The sequence below is a fragment of the Erithacus rubecula genome, assembly GCF_903797595.1.
Source record: "Erithacus rubecula genome assembly, chromosome: 2".
NCBI classification, from domain to species: Eukaryota; Metazoa; Chordata; class Aves; order Passeriformes; family Muscicapidae; genus Erithacus; species Erithacus rubecula.
The window spans coordinates 95053046-95077312 of NC_136685.1; the positions used below are offsets into that span (position 1 = coordinate 95053046).

At 41.0% G+C, this 24267-nt stretch overlaps 1 protein-coding gene across 1 annotated transcript; it reads right to left on the minus strand.

Moving 5' to 3' along the window:
- Positions 1-447: 447 nt before the first annotated feature.
- On the minus strand, positions 448-24265 carry WDR43 (WD repeat domain 43). The gene is made up of 18 exons (XM_079333504.1): positions 23979-24265; positions 19583-19717; positions 17082-17203; positions 13328-13448; positions 12049-12188; positions 11499-11601; positions 10387-10451; positions 9866-10037; positions 9287-9373; positions 7459-7590; positions 6876-7013; positions 5993-6079; positions 4740-4771; positions 3874-3937; positions 2872-2985; positions 2361-2430; positions 1701-1756; positions 448-1605 (listed from the first exon to the last, which is right to left on the minus strand). The coding sequence occupies exons 1-18, from the start codon at positions 24171-24173 to the stop codon at positions 1489-1491; spliced, it is 1950 nt and encodes a 649-aa protein (XP_079189630.1). The 5' UTR covers positions 24174-24265; the 3' UTR covers positions 448-1488.
- Between the last annotated feature and the right edge of the window lie 2 nt (positions 24266-24267).

The following is a 24267-nucleotide window of genomic DNA, read 5'->3' on the forward strand; positions in this document are numbered from 1 at the left end:
AGCACAGACAACATACACAAGTGTTGGCACTTATTTTCACAGCATCTCAGAACAAAAACAAATAAAGCCCAGCTTTATGCAGTAGTGAGGCTATGATTTACTGTCAGTTAAAACCCTCTGAAGACTGGGAAAGCCTCCACCTGCTGCCATTCTACTTCCAGCTCTCCAAACCCAAGAATGTCTCTTCCAGCTTTGTCCATGGCACAAGGCCCTGCACTTCCAGACAGTGCTGCAAACCCAGTGCAAGCCAAGCTGTGGACAAATCAATGGATACAACTTAAAGGGATGGAGACAAGAAGTCTGTAACAGATACTTTGCAGAACATCATAACCTTTTAGGTTGTCTTCCTCCTCCACTAGAAATTTGCTTTCTACAAGCAGCATTTCACCTTTAACCACCACCTGAAGCTACCTAAGGTCTCTCTCAACAAACACCACAGGACAGGTATTTGGTAAAAGAGATGTATATTTATTCACTTTACAAAGAGGGTGGTTTGTTGCAACAGCTCCATTTATAGACAAATATATTATTGTACATTATAGTGGTGAATGGCTCAAATCCTTACCTTGTTTTGCTCTTAAAAACATGTTTGCACCACTTCAGCTTCCATTAGCTGAGCAAATAACTGTCCTTGTTCTGCCACTGAGAGATTAAAAATCCATAAGAAAAGTATAGCTCTGTGCTATGTATTCACAAGCATTCATTCACCTTCTCCTTTCCCTGTGTCACTCCCCTCTCCCCACCCAACTCAATATGGTCTGTCCTCTGGGTTAGCATTAAATTTATATACAGCCTCCATTAAAACAAAATTAGGAGCCAGTGATAGTTCTAATGTCCTTTTAAAGCACAAGAAAAGTCATTGATTTGTACACATATAAAAGTACTGAGTTCAAATTTTGTTAAAAAAAAGGAAAACCCATTTTTAAGTCGAGTTGGCATTTACATATTGCCAAAGTATGGCTAAGCCAATGAAAGGGGGGAAGAAAAGAATTTCAGGACAGAATTTAAATATTACAAAAATATCTTTTTTTTCTTTTTTCTGTTTCTTTTTTTAAAAAAAAATCAGAAGGATGCCCACTTGCTATTGCTAACTGAAGCATGGAAAGAAGGTATAGACCAGTTGTCTTTGATCCTTGAATATTTGAAACAAATTCAATGTAAAGCTGAACCAAGTTTCCCACACAAACAGCGGTGGCAGATTTATTTCACTTGAGATACAAATGCATGTCCACATGACAGGCATAATCTGACCAGGAGGTGGAGGAAATGTTTCTCTAAGTAAGCGCAGGGAAGGAGGGCGAGAGAAGGCTGGCACGGTTAAACATTCTGGATTCAGAAATGCAGTGCCCCACAGGTGCCTCTGCACACAGGCTGTGCAATGCTTTGCACTCCTGATATGCAAATACAGCATCTTGCAGCAACAGGATCCAGAATCAAAGAGCTTGGTGGCCCACTTGCTCAAACCGCTAAAATTACTCTTTCGTGCTGTTATTCTTCTTCACTTTCATTTTCTGGTTCCAAATCAGAATCACCATTGATTTCCTTTTCAACAGTCATCTCTTGTTCATCAGATTTCTCTGTTTCATCATCTTCATCCCAGTTTTCCTGGGGGAAAATAAAATGAAAATATTTGAATCTTTGTCAATCACACCATTTCTGCTACAAGCAAATGAGAGAAGATCTGGTCTAACTCCACTTACGTCAGAGTCTTTATCTGCAATCATCTCATCATCTGAGCCTTCCTCCTCCGAGGAGTCTGCAAAGAGAAAATCTCTAAGTCTGGGAAACAGACTTTAAAATGCCATTGTGCAAAGTCCAGTCCCATGTGCTGCCAAGTCTTCAAACTGTGCTATTTCCATACCAAAATAGATTCTACCAGGAGATGAGGTAACCAACATCACTTAAGACCAGGTCACTTCCGTTACCAAGACACAGGATGAAATGCAGTAGGAGAAAAGCCAAACTGGAAGTATGTGCTCACACACAGGAGCATCCCCTATACTGATGTCCTGCTGCCTCAACAGAGCAGTGCCTTCACCATATCATAAGGGCGGGTAACACCAGAAATTTTAGGTTGCCAGGTAAGTTAAAGCAGCACGCTGAACTTCCAATTCACTGATTTCTTCATTTGTGAAGCAAGGTTGGGAGGGAATTAAAGGAGATAAAAGGAAGGCAAGCAATAAGCAAGTTAACTACAAGATGTCTTAGCCACTGATTTTCCTGACAGGGACATCTCACAAAAGCCCTCTAACTGCAGACTGTACACTGGTAGATAAGCACAGGAGCATGATGAACAGCCATCAAGTGTAGGCTGTCATGTGAATTCAGGAGCTGAGCTACACTTAGCATACAACACTTACCATCCTCATAGACCAGCTTTGCAGTCTGATTAACCTCAGGTACATCCTGACCTGCTTGTGATGCTGCAACCTGAATGGAATTTGCAGATTAGTCTTAGATTGAACCATGCATTTCAACTTTAAAGGACAACAGAACTCCTACCAATGTAAATGACATCCACATTAGGGGTAGTGCACATTAATTCACTTACATTGCTGGTTTAACAGCCAAAAAAAGTACAAATGACAAAGAAAAATCAGAGAGGCACCTGCTCCATAGTGGCTCAGTGCCTCCTATTTATTCCTCTTTAAAACTCTGGGTGAACAGACACATTTAGCAGGACAAAACAGTCCCAGTGAGCAGGGACTGACAGCACAGTCAATTAATGGCCTGCTCTGAGCATTATCAGTGTCCCTGAGCAGCAGCTGCATTAAAGTGCCCAGGACAGATCACATCAGATGCAATCCCAACAGCAAGTGAAGTCTGCAAACAACACCCCTGCACATCCCATGGTACGTAGTTGAAGCTTACCTGGGTGACAAGAATGAAGAGTCTTCCATGCAGACGGGAAAGCTTTTGCAAAGTTTTTACTCTGCTCTCCATCAACTGGTATAACATTCCCAGCTGAGGAATAAGGTCTGGCAACTTGGGAGAAGAGATGGATGAAAAAAATGAAACCATTAACAAACATATCCCAAATGTTTTGTGGTTTTTTTAAACTATTTTTGTATGTTTGGAGCAAGCAACAGTTGCTTACATTATTCAAGACAGAAGGGAGAGCTGAGGGTTCTCATGAATCACCTGCAGTCTGATCAATTAACACTTAGTCATGTTTAGAAGTACTAAAGCATAGCCATTCTTGGACTCCCCTTTCCAGCCTCTGCCACATGCAGGGATGAAGCACTGTTCAGAAAGTTGTGTAAGTGGGAACTGAACACACACCGGTGTCCAAATGCAGCCTCAGCAATGCATGCAAGTTCTGCTGCTCAGCAATCCTATAACCAATGGCAGAAAGGACTGACACTGCCCAAACGTCTTTTTCTTAACCTAGCAAGAGTGCTGTATCCATCATTTGTAAGGCAAGGCTGGACTTCAATCCAGAAGCTGCAGCATTACCTCCTATCCTGCCAACTTTGGCACACCCTCACCCTATAAATCTGGCCATGCCCAAGACAGTCTCAATATGAGCATTACAAGAACAAGGAAAAGTTAGTTATGTAAGATCTAGTGACACAGGCTAAATTACTCTTTGGCAGTAATTTTGTTCCCTTTCACAGGTGGGACATAACTTATCTTGGTTTGACTTTGGGATGGCTATAACTGTGTATGACTGACACAATAGATAAACAATTTCATCAGCAATGTCCAGTAGGTCCAACAAAAGTGGTGTAAGCATAGCTCTCTATACATTGATTTGGGCACTGCCATATGCACAGAGCAGGAGACTGTTTCTTGAAGAAAGAAAATATGTTTATTTATGCATTTAAATGTAGTTTTGCCTAAGTGCATTGGCATGAATGAAAAAATACTTACTGTGGAAAGGTAGGATGCATGTAGGGTAAAAACAGACTTCAGCCATCGAACCATTAGTGAGGCACTGGAAAAAAGAAAGACATTATATCCAAGAGATACTGGCTGAAGAGACACCCGTTTCACATTCTAGATCCTAAATAGTTCTATATAAAGTGTTCTCTTTTAGTTAGAGAGGAAGATACATGCTCTCTACAGGTGGAAATGTAAACTTTGGCTATCCACAGGAGGTATGCAAGTTATTTGTTAGGAAAGGAACAGACATTTAGTGAGGGACTAAACTAGGCAAGCTCAGGGGTCTGTGCTTCTGAAATCTTTTATGGATGGTCTCAATGAATAAAAGATCAAAGCACAATACTTTCTTTTCCACCTACAATGAGGGAATTTATATTTAGAAAAAATAAACTCCACCCAAACCAACCTAACCCCCACAACTCAGCACAGCCCATCTCAACATAGCTGTCCTTATGGCAACATAACAAGATGGAGGGGGGGAAGCTGGTTCTGTTATTAAACACCACATTAAGAGATGTCTGAATACATTTGATAATTAAACAAGCTCTACACCTGAGAGTTATTTTATTTATTGATCAGGTCCATAATATAAACATCTGGGGCCTTCAGTTACATTCTCAGGGTTATATGCTCATTGCAGGTATCCTTTTCCCTTTCAAATTCCACTTCAGCCACCTTGACAAAGCACTGCTTTAAGTGTTTTAAGTTCCTCTTTTCACTCTCAATTTACCTCCAGATGCTGCACTTTAATTGCAGTTACTTTAGAAATCTATCACGTACATGTTAGGAGGGACCATAACACACACATGTGAAAAGTTTTAGGTGAAGTGAACTGTAGCTGAGTTGTCTCTTACCTGTATGGGTTGCCCTGCAATCTCTTTGTAAGCTAAAAGGACAAAAAGAACAGTCAGCAATAAGTAACAACATAACAAATTTAAAACCCCAACACGAGCTCATTTGAGAGCCCCAGTACTGGGGGAGAAAGTTCTCCAGGCATTTGAGGTTTGCTAGGATTAACCACTGCCAGGCTCCAGAAAATTACAGTGCTGGCTCTATCATCTTCCAAACAGGGTGGTAACTTGCAGAGGCTGGGCTTCAGTATTACAAGAAAGCTGAAACTCTTAACATGCAAAATATCCACTGCAGCTTAAACCTGGCAGGAGTAAGTAATAGGACACCTCTTTCATCTCTGTTTATCTGCTTAGCAGAGCAGTTGTTATGTGATGGACAAGTTGGGGAAACAAGTGAAGAGAGTATCAGGTAAAGGTCATTTCACACAACAAGTCTCAAGCTTGGGAGAAGACAGTTAGACAAAGGTCTGACTATCCACTCAGATTACAGAGCTAAACACTTGCACTTAGATTCCCCAAAAAACATCCAAAGGAAGAAACACAGCATTTCATTAACATAAGCATAAGGAGGTGCTGTAAGATCAAACATTCAGCACCAGGCCATCTGCATAATTCATTTAAGATCAGTACCATAAAAAAATTTAATCTCACTTGTGGTCAGCACACCAAAATACAAAAGAAATTGAACCGTTAACTTTTATAATAGAACATCATTCACATAAGAAGAGCTACTAACCAGTGTTTGGTTTAAAACAGTAATGTCCAATCAAGGCTAATCATTAAAATATTTCTGTCCAAATGAAAGAGTTTATTTAATATCACTGAATAAGCAGTTCACAAGCCAAATCCCTTTTAAAATTACTGCTAAATGATGTTCAAAGTTTAAATACAGCAAATGGACTTCATGATGCTTCAAATCATTGTTCATGTTAGTAGCTGAAAACAAGATGTAATGGTGATTATTGGCCATGGACTAAACTAGCTTTTGCTTAATCTCTTCCCTTCCTTCTCCCACATTATAATTTAAGATAGTAATACATGACCTAAAGCTCTTCCTAGCTTTGACAGTGACACCTGGTCCTTTGGTTAAGCTTCAGCCAGAAAAGATAAAAAGTGTATTAGGGATAAATTGAGAAACATTTCAGTCCTCTTACAGTATCAAACCACTTTCAAAAATAAAGAGATATATCCTAGATTTTAGTAGCTAGAAGGCAAACCACATATGGCTTGTATGACAGTACAAGAAGTACTCTTACCTCATGCAGCAATGGAATGACAGCATGTATAGGCATTCTGGCTACTGTGTTCTTTACTATATTTTCTTTCCTTGTGTTAAGCACTTTCTGTTAAAATAAAAAAACATGACAGAGAATAATTCAGCTTTAACGTGTTTGAGCAATCAGCAAAATCAAAAATTCCTGCCTGTAAATCTCTTCCTACTCCACTACTTTTGTATGCTGGGGATAATGAGCAGAAGATTTGCTATGAAAAGAAGTTTCATTTTCCAAGTCAAGTACAATTAACAAAGTAAAGACACTCAATAAACCCATCTAAAACAATCTAGCATTGCTTCTGTCCCACCTGCCCCATGTTAGAAATCATGCACTACAGGAATATGAAAATTTCCCTTAATATTTTCTGTTTGACTTCCATAAATGAATGCCTTTCACCAGCATCTGTGACAAGCAATGTCTATTCAGCACCAAATTTTTAACAGTTCCTCACCCCTAGTACTATTATGTCCAAATGCAAGGATAAGCTTTTCAAGTGAAACTTGTCATCAATTCATTCTTCAAACAGTACCTGCTTGAAAAATGTACCCTCAGGAGACTAAGCACAGATTATGCTCATCCAAGCTAAAGGGAACATGGCTGCATTGGTAGCATCACTTAGAAAACATCTGAACTGTGACATAACAAATTTATCATAAACAAAGTGCCTCAAAGTTCAGGGACTGACTCAGAAAGCAAGGCAGGTAACAACAGAAAAGTAACACCACTACTGTAATTCATAGTAGCACTGCCTTGAGCAGCAAATCAGCAAAAAGCAGCTGGGAGAAACAACGGGTTCTGACTGTTCAGAACCCTACTAGTCCCACTGAACAGATTCAACAACACACACTGAGCTCCCAAGACTTACATTTAAGATTTCTGCATCGTTGCTTTCCAAGCCCTGAACCAGCAGCACAGCAAAGCTGTCTGTTTGAGGAAGGCCACCTGGAGTTTTGACTTTGCTCACATCGATATCCAAAGCCCCAAGGCGCTCCTCAATGCTCTCCTGCACAGGGGAAATAAGGACAGTGCTGGTCAGTGTGGGTTCTCACAAGCATCAGCTGAAAGCAAAGCACCTAACTTAGAGCATTTCTGCTAATTCTGCTGGAAAAGAACACAATTTTGTGTATTCTTTTTAAATGCACTGACAGAAGACAGAATTAGAAAACAAAAGCAGATGAAGTTTTGGCTGAAAAGCACTGATCTATCTTGGCATAGGCAGCAACAAGCATGTGACAAAGTTCTGCAACAACCACAGGCAGGGCACAGAGGGCTTGAATGAAGGAAGTGTTTTGAGCAGGGGGACATCTCTTTCACACAGAAAGATGGTATCATTAACCTTTCTTCCACAGCAAACAAAACCAGTTCAAGGTCACCTAAAGAAGGTATAGCAATGATTTATGATTCCAGTTTCTCCATTCTTGTTGAGTTTGAAAGAAGAAGCCCTTTACCTCTGTCTCTCCTGGTTTCCTCTTGTTTTTCTTTTTCTCCTTTCCCGAGGCTGGAGTTTTGACAGCTGTACTATGTCCTGGAATGCCAGGCACTAGAACTTTGGTGTCCGAGTTCACAACAGGTGTCTTTACCTAGTACACAGAGATAACCACATTTGCATGAATTGCTAGTATCTTAAGCTTTCTTCCAATTTAAAATACAGATTTCATTCTGAAATTCTCACACATATGGTAAACCAGCCACACACAACCCACTAGCTTCACATAAATATTAGGCAAACCCAGCATATTTAGGAGAACAAACCTCAAAAAACAAACAGCTAATTTTCATAATTAACTAAAGCAATAGTATTTTTGGAATCACCTGTGAACACTTTTTTACAAGCTTTTGCCATAATATTCACAGAACTGCTGGTATCCAACAACAAGTATTTGGATATTTGCTGGCAATAGATACTACCTGTGCTAACAGTCAGCTCCATAAACCATATACAGATTAATTCAACACCCACTGGAAGGCAGTAACTGACCAAGAAAAGCAGCACAATGTAACAGCAAAAGGTAGTCACTATTCCCTTCAATCCCAACTCTTTTTTTTCCAGGGATTCCTCAGACACAGAACTCAGTTGTCTGAATCAGGCTGTAACCACAGTGACAAAAAGAGACAGCTTAGTTTATACCAAACAAGCTAAGGTATCATCTTCAATGAACGCCAAGGAGATGGAATTTTGTATTTAACAAATGCTCCCCTGACTCTCAGAGAATGTAAGGCAGCATGCCACTTCCAGAATATCAAAAATGCATTTTCTGCCACTTCCAGAACACTTCTTTAAACCACAGCACTTCTATCCATGGAAATACCTCTGAAGTGATAAAAGTATAATCTACTACGTTGAGCAAAGCAACTTCCAATTTTCAAACAGTTGATTTTCTGCACCAAGAATTTTGTCATAGAACACCAGTGGTGGCAAATACTATCCCCTTAGCCCACCACACTCATCACTGACCTTCTCCCACACGGCATGCTCAGACAGCCAAGAGAAATGTGTCTTCACTGGAATTCAGCAAAAAGCAAAACCAAGATGGGTATCATCACTGCATGCCCTGCATCTGCCCCTGCTGCCCACCAGCTCCAGGACTGAGGCATCAGCACAAAACCCTGCCTGGCTGACAGAGCACCACATCCAGTAGATAACTAAAGGGTCAGAAAAACAGTGCTGACTGCTCATTCACTGACACTCCATGCATTTCAAATCTTCAAGGCCTTGAATATGTACAGTGATTAAGAACTTCCCAGTCTGTCTCCAAACACCCAGAGGATCCTGCATGAGAGACCACAGTGCCAAGTAGCACAACTGGACACTGCTGCCATGCAAGTGCCAAGCTCACACTCCCAGGTCCCTGTGAGCACGAACACATGAAGGCCAGATAAAGAAAGGTTCCTCCAAATTTTATTTAGACTCTACACCAAAGTCATCCCACCTTCACCCCAAACCATTAGTGTAAGAGAGGCTGTACAAACCAACAGATTCAAAGGGAAGGACTGATCTTAGGCAGAAAAACCCCACCAATCAGTCCTGTCTCTCAAGCAGACCTGCTGAGTTACAAGAGTGCCACTGTGTGCTCTTGCACGTGCCAGGACACACAGCAGCCATCAAGATCTCTTTACCCACACCTGAGTGCTATGGACATCTGTAGCTACCTCTGCATCTCTGAACAGGTCCTTATAGAAATCCAATCTCATTTTAAGAGAGCAGTGAATGCTACCTACTTTGTTTCTGAAGTACAACAAGAGAAGCAATAAAATCACATTTCGTGCAAAGCTCACCTTTGTTACAGCAGCATCTGTTTTAAGTGATAACGCTTTCTGGATGTCCCGTACCAAACATATGTGGGATTCACTGGTGTTCAAAGACTAGGAGGACAGGAACAAAACTAGTTAATATATTTGACACTCACACCTCTGATCCATTATGCTACTGAAAGATGAGAACAAATTCCAATGGTATAAATTAGAATGAATATTTTTTCACTCTAGAATAGAAGCTCCTTTGCATATCTGCCTTTTGTTACCAGATCTCTATACTCTCCAAGGTTTACACACATAAACTGGAATTGTATTAAAACTAGTTTCAATGGCCTTACTCAGCAACAGCTGAAATGGCCACAGTCAGCAATGACATAAACCTTTACTCAACTGAAAAAATGGAAGAATACAAATTGCCTTTCCAAACAGCACTGGGCAACAGTTACAGCTCACAAAACAAGGGCAAGGAATATGTTTTGTATTGTTATATCATTTCAAAACAGTAAAAATAAAAATAACAAAGCCAAAAATTTCTCCAACTGAAAGTAGCATGCAGTCCATATTACAGAATCCAAACTCTCCCTGTTGAGTTTTACATACCACTTTCTCTATGATGGGCTGTAAGTTGTTTCCATACACCAGCAGCAGAGACTGTTTGTCTTTGCAAAATGCAGCTGCTAGAATAGGGACTGGCTTCGGTGTCGAGTCCCCATCATTCCCAGGTGTTGCTATCTGAACAGTGCAGTTTGATGTTAAGGGTTTTTTGCAATAGCTGGAAAAAAAAAATTCCAAGATGTTTAGCTTGAACACTTCAGTATCTTGCACATCTAAGCATCTTTCATTAGGAGGTCCTCAGCAAACTTGGCCATTTTACACCTTTTACAAATGGCTAAGATAACAAAATCTGGGTTAAAGCCACACATAATAACAAAGTGCAACACAGCCCCCAACAAGTGAGTTCTTCAAAAATGTGTCCAGTAACCCAAGACAAAAAGGCAGCTGGAACTTGGTTCAAGAGTATATACAAGAGCTTAAAGGCAGCAGCATAACAAAACTGAGCTTTGCCTTGCAGTAACCCCAGGCCTTTCCCAAAGACACCCTCAAGATGAATGCTAACTTACCCATTCAAGATATGTTCAAATAAATGCAACTGCCCATCTCTGCACACAACTGCTAACTTCACAGGCTGAAAGAAGGCACAGCAAGAGAGTTTCATTAGATCAAAGAAAAACTCTCCTGGAAGTTCAGGATATCAAGAGACAGTTGTATGGCTACAATTTGAATTTTTTCAGTACTTAAGAACATTACACTAAATCTGAAAGGAAGATGAAAGACATAATCACACAGGAACATTCAGTACAAGTGTTAGAAGATTAATAAGATAATGCACAACTGTACTTTATCATGAGTAATGCATCCTGAGTTAAACAGTTTGCACAGTAGCAGACACATGTCTAGAGGCAGAGCTCTGCAAAGGCACTGATGCTGTGAATATGCTTAGAGGACAGAAACTGAGATGACTCCTCAGAAAACCTAAATGACAGGGGTCATTTAGTCATTACAGAATACTCTTCAATACGTTCAGGAAAAGGGAACTGGAAATACTAGAAAAATATAGCATGAAATACTGCTCTGAGATATGTAATTTAAAGGCAGCAGGAGAAAAATGTTTTAAATAATTATGGAAACAGTTTGTGAACATCTCACATTCACACGTTTTTCACAAGGCAACTACTTTGAAAGACTTGTGCTTGTTAAAACTGAGAGACTTGACAAATATATGATGTTACTTTAACTCATTCAAGGCCAGTTAATTCCAAATGCAGTTACACTGCCAAAACCACTTGAAATCAGAAAAAAACAGAATTGCACCAAAACAAATTTTTGGAAATAATTTATTCTGTGGTTTTCTTTGCTGCTAAGTTCTAACAACCATTTTGATTACTGACTTGTTCTAAATGGGAAACAACTGACATTTCTGCCATCACAAACAAAATTTCTGAAAAAACCCACCGAATTTGCTCTTTCTAGCTTTGAAAAGGAGCATTTCAAACTACCAGCTTTATAAATAAAGCACTGTAATAAATATCCTTATACCCATGAAATGGCATTTAGATCTCATCTCTTCATAACAGAACCCAAATACAAACAAAGTCTCTTTCTTTACATCCTTAAAAGGAAACTGATAAGTGAAAATTGTTGAACGTATTTGTTTACAAACTATTGCCCCTACCTCCTCTTTGACTTCTGATACAGTCAGGTCAACAAAAGTTGGTTCATCTGTTACTGTGAAAGACATCACAGCATTCTTTTCTTTTCTATCTGATCTGATCTGCCTGGAAGACACAAAAAGTCCACATTATTTACCACAGCACAAACAGCATCCTCTGCACCAGACAAGCATTATAAATCATTAGTGAATGTGGTGGTATCTACCATATCCAAAAGCACCACGCTGACATTTCAGTCTTCACCTTAGAAAAATGTTCTAACTTTCAAGAGCAAAGTAACTCCCAAGTGAAACTGAGCAAGAAAACTTTGAATAAACCTTACAGTAAGTACAGGGGAAAAGCAAGTTTATTACACAGTATGTTCTGGCACACACTAGTGATACAAATGGCAACTGGAAGCATGCTCAGACACAGCCAAGGAAAATCTCGTCTTCACTCAACAATCAGTGAGTCGAAACCACCATTAAAGAGATCATCACTGCATTTTTCCAGAGTGCCCCTTCTGCTCTACCTTGTTTAATCACAGTCACAAATTATGAAAAGCTTACATACCACACACTCAATAATCGGTCGTGTATAGCTCCAGACAAGAAATAAAGTCCTGTAATTCCATCAAAGGGTTTACTTTCATTCATAGGTTTCACTGTGGTAAACATTAATGATGACACAGATGAAGCATGACCTGTGAAATGCTAAGAGAAAAAACAGGATCTTTCCATGATTGTTGTAAGCAGTCATATGGCAAAAATCAAAACATTAGTTAACAAAGAACATTAGGAAAGATTAGAGCATTATTAAGTCAACAAGGACAGCTCAGTGGTTTTAACTAGTGATCAGTTTCCTTCCATTTCTGTATGTCAAGGAAGCTTTTTCTGACCTGCCAGATATTTATCAACATTATAAAACTTAAATAGAGAATCAAAGGCAAATTCACTGGGACTAAATCCATGCACCTGTACTGCTGTTACTGTCACAAAGCACTCCCCTCTGCCCCCCCAGTTTTGCACTTCAACATTTACAATGGCACTAGATTCAATTTAATTATGAACTTTAACAATGGACACGTGTGCTGACACTAAATCTGGGCGACACACCATCCCAAGGGCCCCCCAAAAAATTGGTTCTTCAATCTACTTTTGCAAATAGTGGTTTTGGTCATAATGGAATGCAGACATACATGGTAGCTGCCATGTGCCAGCAAGCCCACAGTAACAGCACATGTGTACACACTCACCTGACAGGAGATTCAGAGACTATCCCTGTCCTGTCTGCTAGCAGGCAAGAGAACACGGCAGCATTCACGGATCAGCTAAAGCATGGCCATTTGCTCAATGTCTGAGCCCTGCTCAAGGAACAATAAGGAGTTGCTCCTATGCCTTCCAACTGTTTCAACAGCAAAACTGATAATGCCACCAGTTACATGAAGTTTAGCAAGGAAACTCGAAGGCTTTGTGGAGGGACTCATGTTAAAATCCATGCCAGCAGTAACTGATACAGTGGTGAACTGAGTTCTCCTGACAGAAGGGTATCAGACAGGGACCCAGTTAAAAAGAACAGCATCCATCTTTCTCCTACAGCCTTGAGAAAGGATGCTGCCAGCATGCTCAGGAACAAAAATTTCATGTTCTCATTCAATTCTCACTAAGTGGAAACCACAGTTTAGGGTACCATCACAGCAAAAATGTCCAGCAATCCTGAAACTGCCAATTGTATCCTCACACACAGTGAAATGTTTTAGATGCCTGATCAGGAAACACTAGATAGGTAGTATCACTAACCAAGAAGGGCATTTTTTTTGCATCTAATTTAACAGAGGTACACAAGTACTTACTCTGTAGACTTCTTTGGTCTCCAAGTCCCACAGTTTTATAGTTCTACCAGCTGACAGCAGCATTTTTCCATCTGGACTGATGCATAGACAGGTGACACTGCTATTGTCACCTTTCCACTTACTAGAATTTGGATGAAGAGTTTTTATACAAAAGGAGAAAGATGGAGAAATAGAAAAAACAGTATTCATTAGGATAATCTCAAAATCACCATGATGGAAAACTTAAGACGAAATTTAAAAACCAGTGATTTAGTAATCAAGAGGTCAAAGCTATTCTGCTTCTGCACTTCAAATTAGTTTACAAAAAATACACAAATCAAAAATATGAAGCTATTCAACACTGAACTGTACTTCTTTAATACTTGCTTATTCTGTTCTGAATTCCTCCTGAAGTTTTCTACTTCTAAAAATAGGGCAAGAAGAACCATACCATTTTCAAGACTTCTCTATTCACCAATCCATTAAAAAAAAAAGATGCTGTCATGAAAAGCCTGAATGTGCTTTAAAGAACTATTTATACAATGTGTTTTTCACAGGACAAAACTGCAAAGAAAGTATTAACACAAATCCTTTACAGATAGGAAGTAGCCTGGTAGCCTGCAACACACCCTATTTTGATTTTAAGTGGCCTTACTGGAAACACTTCCAAGTAACTTTCAGATGCCCAAGCAGTATCTTTTCTGTTCTCTAAAACAGGATCATTTACTGTATCACTTTTGATAGAAGTTGAAAATGTTACAGCCCACAAACCTGAAAGACAACATTGCCAAAGCACTTCAAAAATACCTTGGTTTTCACTTTGGATACTCTTATATAATTTTTACAGGAAACAGCTTTAAACAGGATCTCAAAGGATATGTCCAGAATGCCTCTAAGTAGTCAAGAGTATTCAAGACATGAAAAAGCTACAGAGACAAGAAGTCACCCAAAATGTTTCAGTCTACGTCCCTACAACACTTTGTCTTCCCTCTTCAGAGATTCCCTCTTCCCCAAAAGCTTCTCCCTCTGCCAAAGGTTTCATGTGTGCTGCACACACCTCCTGAACTGGCCCTGTGGAGTACTCCTACAGTAGTTAAAGTCAAACCTAAAGCCACATGGTTTCAATTCCCTTTCTAGCACACCATATATCTCTAAGAACATGACTAGAAGCCTGCAAATCAAATTTTAAAAATTTAATACCACTTCTCTACCCCAGGAGCAACCATCCTGATTTGTCTATGGGTTACACAAATATTAATTTCCAGGTCCTGACAGGTGTTAAGGAATGCAGGCACTCTCATGTGTACATCAGGTGTGAGAAATTATTGTGGATAATTTGTTCCTTCTGGCCTGGTAGGTAAAACTTTAAGAGAACTGATTTCTACTCCTACCAAATTGAGTTACCTTAGGTATGACTCGTAACATTACCACAGAAAATCTTCAGGCAAAAACCATGATGTTACATTGCTCATGTAACTTTCTATCTATACACCTGGGGAATGATTTTCTGTTGCCATCTTTAAAGTGAAAGAACACAATGCTTCAAATTATATTCCATAACCACAGCCCCCCACTCCAGGATTCCTGGTATGGGACAGGGGCAGAGGGAAACATTCAAGAGGTATGACAGCAAAAACTCTCACTTTTTCTAAGAAAAAGCAGGGCTGGGACTCATCTTCAGTACTTATAAATGAACACACACACTATGGGACACTAACAGGGTGAATGAGATGTCCGTGGGCAGCTTCAGAGCTGTGATCTAACTGGGCTCAGAAAACAACAGTGGGATGCCCTGCAAGACAAGGACCTGTAGGAAAGCATTTCAGCAATGACATGCCAGGAAGGCAAAAAGAAGAGTGGTTTCTCCACAGAAAAGTGTAGCATGAATGCATGGAACTTTCCTTTGAAACAGGAAAAGTGACAGAACATACATGCACAGAAAAATAAGCCAGGAATCAAGATGGAAGGTTATACAACAATTCCACCTGGAAACTATTTCCAGGCACTGAAAGGACAAAAAAAGTTTCTGGGCACATCCGGCATAGAACTACAAACAGCAAATCATGTCTAACCAACCTGATTGCCTTAGTGAGACAACCACCTTGGCTGATGAGGAGAAACACGTTTAAGTTGACTTCAGCAGGGCTTTTGACAAGGTCTCACATAGTATCCTTGCAGCCAAATTGGAGATACATAGCCTGAATGGATGGTCTCTGAGGAGAGCAAGACCTGGCTGTATCACTGAGTTCAAACACCTGTGATCACTGGAATGAAGTCCAGCTAGTGGCCAGTCACTGCTGTTACTCCCTCTAAGGACATCCCAATGCTGCTTAATATCCTCCATAACTGCCCCTTGTTCTGGTCCTCATTAATGATCACAAAACGGGACAGAATGCACATGTAACAACTTCACACTCAATCCCAAATTAGGGAGAGCAGCTGATGTCCCAGAGGACAGGGATATTACTCAGAGGCATCTCAGCAGGCCTGAGAAGTAACAAGCTGTTAGAATCTCAAAGATGAAGAGGAAAATGTAAAGTCCTACAGGTGAGATGGAAAAATTTCAGTATAGGTCATGGACCAATAGCTAGAAAGTAGCTTTGCAGAAAAGAGAGTTGCAGTCCTCACAGCTAAGCTGAGCAGGAGCAAGCAGGGAGTCTTTGTGGCAATGAGGTGAGCTGTGTATGATCTGCATTGGCAGTGCTGGCAGCAGGTCAAGGAACAGGACTCCTCTGCTCTCTGCAGCTCTTGAGACTGCACCTGAGCGTTCAGTGGGACAGGACAACAGTCACTGATTTGGGGTGTGAATCCAGCAGAGGGCCACAAAGGCACCTGAGGGACTAGAGCACATAATGCAAGAGGGAAAGGTGAGGGAACTGGGTGTGTTAAATTCTAACAGAGAAGGCTAGAGGGAGATTTTACAGCCATCCTCTGCTACTTTACATGGGTCTCAACACAACCTAAGGATGCATCTCTTTCCTAGGGATACCAAAGAGGCTACTGCAGTGCCCATACCCATACCAACCTTAATAAAACCAAGAGCATCACAGTAATAACCAACAGTGGGACGTCACAAAAAAAGAAATAATGTCAGGAGAAGGATCACTGGACCATCACACAGTAGGCTTTTATTGAAGAAAGGTAACCAGGATTGTTAATAGAAATCTTGATTTATTCTTTAAAGTTTAAAAACGAATTTACTTTATTACAAAAGAAAATAAATGCCTGCACCAGACATTTTGTTACTCTGCACTAAGCTGAATTTTGCTCAACAGTACTTTTAACAGTAGCAGCCTGCTCAGACAGCCAAGTGGAAGTGTCCCCACTGCACATCAGCAGCAAGCGAAACCAGGTGGGTTATCATCACAGCACGGCCCTTTGAGCAAAACTGGGTGCATGCAGCACATTTCTCTGGAATGAGATCTTCCAGTATCTGCCCAAAGATTTTTTTTTTTCCTAGAATTTAGATTTTTCAGCATTTAGTGGCACTTTTAGTTTTTCAGTCTCACAAAAAGCTGCATGGAGGGATCCAAACCCCACTCAAAGCAGTTTCATCTACCCTTTCCAATACACAAAGATACCCAACTATGACAACTATACTTTCATCCCTTAATAAAACCACTTCTGATCTCAGAAAAATAACAGCCAACAGCCACTTTGTGGGCATGAAGCCTGGAAAGCAGAGTGCAGCATTTCCAAAACCTGCAAGGGAGAAGACATGCAAAAGCAAGTGTAAAAAAAAAAAATAATTAAAGCAAAAAGCAGCACTACTCACCACTTTACTTTGCAGGTCTGTGTGTTCCATTCCACGATGTGTTTGTCATCTGAACAGCTATACAAGCAGCAGTTGTCTTGATGCCATCTCACACAGTTTACTCTACTGTCGTGACCACCATCCTACAAAAGACAACAGAGCGTCAGCTCACTGGAGTAGTCTTGATGACTGAGTCTTCCCCACACCTACAATGTGAACAAAACGCTCTTCTGAGAACTGAATTCCAATCATTGGTATCTTGAATGGCGTGTTTGATTTTAAAGAATATTCATGGGAGTTATATAAAGATATTTATTATTTTGGTACATACATGTAAGTATTTTGGCTTGTCTCTTACAGCCTAGAGGAGATGTTGTCTACAGCTTCCTCATACAGAGGAGCAAAGGGGCCAGCACTGATCTCTTCTCTCTGGTGAACAGTGACAGAACCAAAGCAAATGGCAAGAAGCTGTGTTGGGAGCAGCAGAATTGGCATGGATGTTATGGGAAAGTTCTTTACCCACAGGGCACAGGCTCCCCAAGGAAGGAGTCACAGCCCCAAGTCTGCCAGAGTTCTAGAATCATTTGGACCATGCCCTCAGGCACACGGTGTGATTCCTGGGCTGTCCTGTGCAGGGCCATGTAGAAGCCTGGAAGATAGCCCACTGTGTATGTCTCAAACACTGATAGTCAGCCAGCCACGGAATCAACCAAGGAGTGTTGGTAAGAACACACTGTCAAAAGGATGTGCCTGAAAGAGGGGGCCATGCAAAGGTAGGACAGCACTTTCCTGGTCCATCCTTGCTCTGGCTTCTGGTGATGAGCACAGCAGAACACAGCACAAGATCAGGAAAGACTCAATAAGTGGTCCTTGTCTTTTGATAAAGGGCACCCTCACTAGGGCGTGGATCAAGACCACCAAAGATCCCCCCTAAAGCCCTCCAGCCCATTTCCAGAAAGATCTAGAACAAACTGCACAGGGTAACCAATTCACATAGAAAGTAAGTAACTTTGCTCTGGAGTGGGCAGAACTTGTCCATAAAAAGGTGCTCCCACAAAGCCTGAGTGATGGATGCCCCAGGACATTCAACACCCATCAGTTGGTTTGATGCTGGAGCCAGGACTGGTGACTTTTCTTTCTCCATTCCTTTCTTTCTCTCTCTCTTTTGCTCTACCCCTTATTCAAAATCCACTGCTGTGAATTTAAATTAGAAGACACCAATTTTCATGCCAAATGTATAATTTACTGATAGAACTTTGTAGACTTTGTGGAGCCTATATTTTTTGTCAGTCCTTTTTGACCACAAGCATCTACACACCTGCATGGTCCCTTCAGTTTCAGAATGGGATGCCACTGGAGAGGAGCTGGGCTTTGGTGATCTCTTCCAACTGAGGACAGTCTATGTTTTGATGATTTTTTCTAGCACTTCAGAGTGGGAAATAAAAACTGTCCTGCCTGCTATTTTTATACACACAAACAAGGCTAACTGTATGAAATCTGCTTAAAGGGAAGAATAGCCACAGGTGTCTTGCTGAAGTCATCTAAGTGTCTCCTTTCTTAAGGGCACTCAGAGGTGAGTAGCCTTCCCTTTGTATCAGCATTCAGGAGCAGACTATCATCAGACCATAGGATTCTTTAAGCAGTATCACTTCTCCTAACAACCAAAATCTCTGCAGCTCCAAATATAACCTTGAATTATTTATGAAAATATTTAATGGAGTCCATTTCACTATTTGGATTTTAACAACCTGCTCAGATTACTCCCAAGGTACTGCTGCATATGAGCTTTGAGCAAGACAAACTACAAGATATTCTGTTCAGTGAAGATGGCTAAAAGTAACATCTCTTATTTTAACCTATATGTGAAAAAACAAAGTACTCATAAAACCTGTTGTTTTCTATGGAAAAAGGGTGTTTTCAAACAAACAACTATACTTTTCAAGCATAGTTTTTCCATGTAACAAATATTTATTAGTTACTGTCACTTGCACATATCATAATATCAGAAACTGCCTCTTTCTCTAAATTCATATATGTTTATCACCCTATCAACAACTTTGAGTTTAGAAGCAGAAGTATACCCAAGTATCTCAAAAGTACTGCCCAGCCATTCATATGGATTTATTTTGCTTGTTATGTAACCCACAACTAAAAATGGAGGTGCTTGGGAGCTTGGAAAAGCAGAATTAAAATCACTGTATATCATTCAAAAAAGATCATATGCTGAGAGAGCTCAAAAGCTTCCACAAGGGAGGTAAATTTACAGAAAAGTCCATCTGTGACATCTTCCCAAGCCTTGATGAGTTCTCTGCCCTTCCCTCCTACAATGACATGCAGGAACATGCACCAAGGATTTTACTCTCCAGTGAGGAATTTCACCATTACTTTTATTTTTAATGTAAAGCAGCAAATCCATGGACAGAGTTAAGACACTGCACTAACTTAGAAAGAAAGATTTTTCAGCCTAAACTGACTGAAACTGTCAGTGTTTGGTAGCATGTGATGAAGAGTGCATTACTTACTAGCTTGCTCTGTAATTCTCCTTTTACTGTGCTGTACAACAAAATACTACCAACTGCTGTACCAATAGCCAGGATATCTAACTGCTTGTCCACTTCTCCAACTTCAGACTTCCGTTTTTTCCTCTGGGGGCCATCCTAGAAAAGAGAAAACCAAAAGAGAGAAACCATGAAATAAATCAGTCCGACTAGCTAATGAAAAACCTTAAGAGAAGTGTGAGACCCAGCCAGCCAGCACAAACACCACTAGGACACAAAATGAACACAGAAGTGTACACAATCCTAAAAACTCATCTTGTACCTCCAGTTACAGGGTAGCAAACTTGCTATGAGTCACTGGAAACACCTGGTGGAGGCCATTTTGCTACCACCCCAACCATATGCATGTTGAGAAAAAAAACACATTTAAGTTTTTCACAAATTTCATGTCCCAGAAGCAGAAATAAAGATTAACACATTCAGAATACTTAATTCACAAAATGGAAATGCTTGATCATGATCAGTTTATTTTATATCAAAAGGTAATTGAAAGAGTCTTGCAAATCTGAAGCATTCATAATGCTTCTTAAAAATAAAGTGCTACCCCATTCCACAGAGGGAAGTGACTGGGATACAAAGCAAAGTACTCTGCCCAAGTCATGCTGTTTCCAAAGAGGTCCTCCTACAATCAAGAAATTCAAAAATCTTCACTCTTGCTCTTCAAGTGCTATCAGCCACCTCAAGGAGGGATTTCACTTTGTGTCCTTTAACCAAAAACTTGAGAATGCAGATCACTGGAAAGGGGAGAAGGAATAAAACTGGTTCTTAAACGTGTGAAATTAAAAGAGGGCAGAAGTCATCATATTCATCCTCACTGGGCTAATCACTAATCGGACATACACAAATCAAAAAAGAAAATTTAAAAAAAACTGATCAAGGACATGAAAAGAAAAATAAAAATCCCTAATGCCACTTATTAGTTTTTTAATTGGATCCTGGTAAGTCTCCTTACATTTGTTACATCACAGCAAAGCATTCTCTCAAACTTAAAAATTACAATTTAAAAATTATTTTAAAATTATACTAATGCTTCCTCTACACAACAGATCCATTTGCACTGACAAGCAGCCTGAAGAAGCCCAAGGAGACTGATAAAATGTGAGTGAGCAACCAGTTCTGTTAAAATTCCATGTGGTGTAGCTAATCTATTTTACAACAAATATGATCCAGTGAATGCATAATTTCTACTCAGGTTCAGAAATATGACAATCAGGATGTGGTAGTTTTCACCACAACTAACATATAAAAGTTTGATAGTGAAGGATAAATACTTTGGTTCTTTGAAGCAGGATTTTCTATTCTTTCTCTATTTAACACCATCTAACATGATGGCATCTAACACCATCTGCAAAGAAAAGTGGTTTGTTGTTTTTTTTTTTTTTTACATGAAAAGCAGACTCTTAAGAGATTATAATAAGGGGTTTTTGCAAGTATTTGTTTACACTTCATCTTTCCTAAAAAGAGAAAGTATTTATAAAATATTAAAAAATAGATGCTGAGAAACTAATGGCAATTAATTGAACTTGTCTGACATGCAAAGACAAAGGTCACAGAATGGAGATGCAAGTACAACTCGTGTTTTCTGGTACTTTTCAATCTCTTAGTTTTACCAATTACCTCACACACCCCCACTGCAAAGCAAAACCAAACTTAATAACAGACTTTATCTTCTTCCCCTGAATAAATCTTTCAAATTTTTTTCACCCTCCATTTCAGTTTGCTATGGCAGATTTCCTTGGAACAACTCAAAGGCACAACAGAATTCCCACAAGTACACAGTTATTTCCAGGGTCAAGAGAAAGCAAGGGACAGTGAAAGTTTCTCCAGGCTTTTTTTGCATTTCTTTACTGACCACCCCTTATCAATAATATGAGTGGAGCAGTTTGTCAGAAAGTTCTGCCAGTGGAAAATTCAGACACCTGTTAATGCTTCAGATGATTTGAAAAAAGCACTCTAAGAACTTTAAAAAAAATCAAGCTTCCCTATCCTACATTAGATTATGGCAGAATGGCAACTGCACTTAACATCCATGGGGGATTCACTTACTGATCAGGGTCTTACATAGAAGAGCACCCTGTTGTCATGGACAGGATTTCATTTTAAGATTTATGGAAAGCCAAACTTATTTAGAAATCCTTCAACTTTGCATGAAAAAGCATCATGTTTTAATTCATAAAGATGGTTACAAGGAGTCATTTGAAAAGAAACTGTGCACACATTTTCCCATAATGTTCTTCCTTGATTTGATAAGCCACTGAGGACTTTCTAAACAGAAATCTGCTCACATGTGAAACAAAGCCCTTAGAACATTGAGAATTCTAAAGGTAAACACTTGACAGTAACAGAGCAGTTGCAGCATGTTAGGAAGAAAGTGGAAGAAGTTGTTTTGAACGTTGGAGGTCCACTCTTGCACAAGACATCCCATGGAGCAGGAGGTGATGAACACTGCACATGGGAATCATTGACACTGGAAGCACATGGGCAGGGAGCATCCCAGTAAAGCCACCCCTGCATCAGCAGTTCAGAGCCTGCAGTTCAAAATGTGATTTCTAATATTCCCCTGTAACACACAGCCTCCATTAACATGGCAGCAGTCCAAAACATACTGAGTTTAAGTGTAATTTGGCCAAACACCATTTATAGCTACCCACTGGCAGAGTTCTAGCCCTGAACACCAGATACTAGAACTGCCTAGACAGATGTCAACTCCCCAGGAACAAAAAAATGGGAAAGAGACTAAATAACACCACAAAAAACACATTTAAGAAAATGTTTTTGGCATAACTATCCCAGTTTTAGTTCTAACACTCAGTCTAAGGAGAAAACAAATGACTTTTAAAGGTTTTATGGCACGATTATTGGAAGAAACAGTATGTTTCCCAGCTCCACTTTAAAATGGACTAGCTTCCAAGCAGGGGACAGGATTCAAACTATGGAATAATTAGACAGCACTGAGAGGTAGCTATGGTTATTTTCATATAACTTTAAACCTGGTTAAATACAAAGACATGCAGGGCTTAGGAGTGTGTCTCTAGAAAAGATTATTTTAAATAAAGTTGTAAAAGCCCCTCAAAAAAGAAACTTCCTGTGCTTGACTTCTGGCACCACAGTAGCACAGTGTGTCTACTTTAGTTTTATTTCACACAGGACAAATTCACCCCATTTTCACATGCCATTTTCTGTGCATTTAACAGCAAAGAACCCATACAGTTTTGCAACTAATGAATAGATTCTTTTTACTTCAAAGTTACCTGACAAAGGAATGGGTTCAGGCCATCTAAAACTGACTCTTTCTACTTCATTTTTGCATGTCCTGGGAGTTTCCAAAGTTCAGGGACTAAGCTGCTCAACTGAACAAAACAATATTGCACTCCTCTGAGTTGATAATCTGTGTTTTAAGCATTTTGAAACAGCCTTAACAGCATCTCAAATACAATGAATTGCTGACGTACCAAAACACACTTTAAAACGCACCCCTGACTTCACATGATAAAGGGGGTGGATTTCACATAATTTACCCAGGTTTTGCGTTCTTTTTTTCCTCAGGAAATGGTATGTTTCAGCTAAATAACTACTCCAACATAAAGAGAACACAGAGGTACCCCAGTATATACTCCAGGTATCTTCAGAGGTTCAGTGTTCACCTGAGGTGACGTTAACTAAAACTTGATCCAAGGTGGAGAGCATCCAAGAACTCCTGATGCATGCTGTGAATAGAACTACTGAACACCTTTTTTTGCATGATTCCTGGACTCGGGAGGATGAATCACAGTCAGTGTAGCAGCTTGCACGGGATACTTCCAAAGGATAATAAAGTGTGGATGCTGCCTTTAAGGGAAAGCGAACTGAGTGCGTGCAGAGCATGGCACAGACGTGCCGTAAGTAACATACCTCGCTCCTTCAACGAAGGCTTCTTCCACGCGGGTAACACGAGAAACAAATGGCTTTCAGCAGTCAGTGTTTCTACCGAATTTTTGTTTCGAAAAAACACACAGAACAAGACCTGCAGAGCCGCCTCCCCCACGGACACGTGCAATTTACCGTGAGCAGCGCAATCCCGGGAGGGGGAGCGGCTCCCCCCGCGCCCCCCCCCGCCGGGGTGCCACACGCGTGGACATTCCCCGCACCCCGGGGCCACGGGACAGAGCGGGGCCCGAGCGCGGCGGGGCCCACGGGACCCTCACCCCGCTCGCCGCGCCCCCGCTCCCCGGCCCGCCCGGCCACATGGCGCCGGAGGGCGGGGTGAAGCCGAGCGGGCCGCGGCCACGCGTCAGGGCTGCTCGGAGTCGCCGCCATCCCCATCCCCATTCCCTCCCTCACGCGCTCCCCTCCCGCTTCCCCGCTCTTCTCCATCACGCACCTTGCCGGGGGTCTGCCGCGCCCCCGCCGGGGCCCAGGCCAGGCACGTACAGGCGGCGCTGAGGTGCGCGGAGGGCACGTACTCGTGCTGCAGGCGGCTGCCGGCCGTGTCCCACACGCGCAGCCGCCCATCGGGCCCGGACGAGGCGAACAAGCGGCACCCGCGGGGGGAGAAGGCGCACGGAGGGGCCGCCATGGCGCGCGCTCCCCTCGGCTCTGCCCGGCCCGCCCCGCGCAGCGCATGCACCGCCCGCGTGCTCGACCCGCGCGCCTGCGCCGCACGCCCCGAT

What these genes read in the sequence shown, in the direction of transcription:
- WDR43 (XM_079333504.1), bottom strand. Translation starts at nt 24,173, where the DNA reads ATGGCGGCCCCTCCGTGCGCCTTCTCCCCCCGCGGGTGCCGCTTGTTC. An exon ending in GAGAATTACAGAGCAAGCTA is followed by an intron (nt 17,204 to 19,582) that starts GTAAGTAATGCA and finishes TGTCTTTTGTAG; the next exon opens with GATGGTGGTCACGACAGTAG. An exon ending in AGCCCATCATAGAGAAAGTG is followed by an intron (nt 9,374 to 9,865) that starts GTATGTAAAACT and finishes CTGTCCTCCTAG; the next exon opens with TCTTTGAACACCAGTGAATC.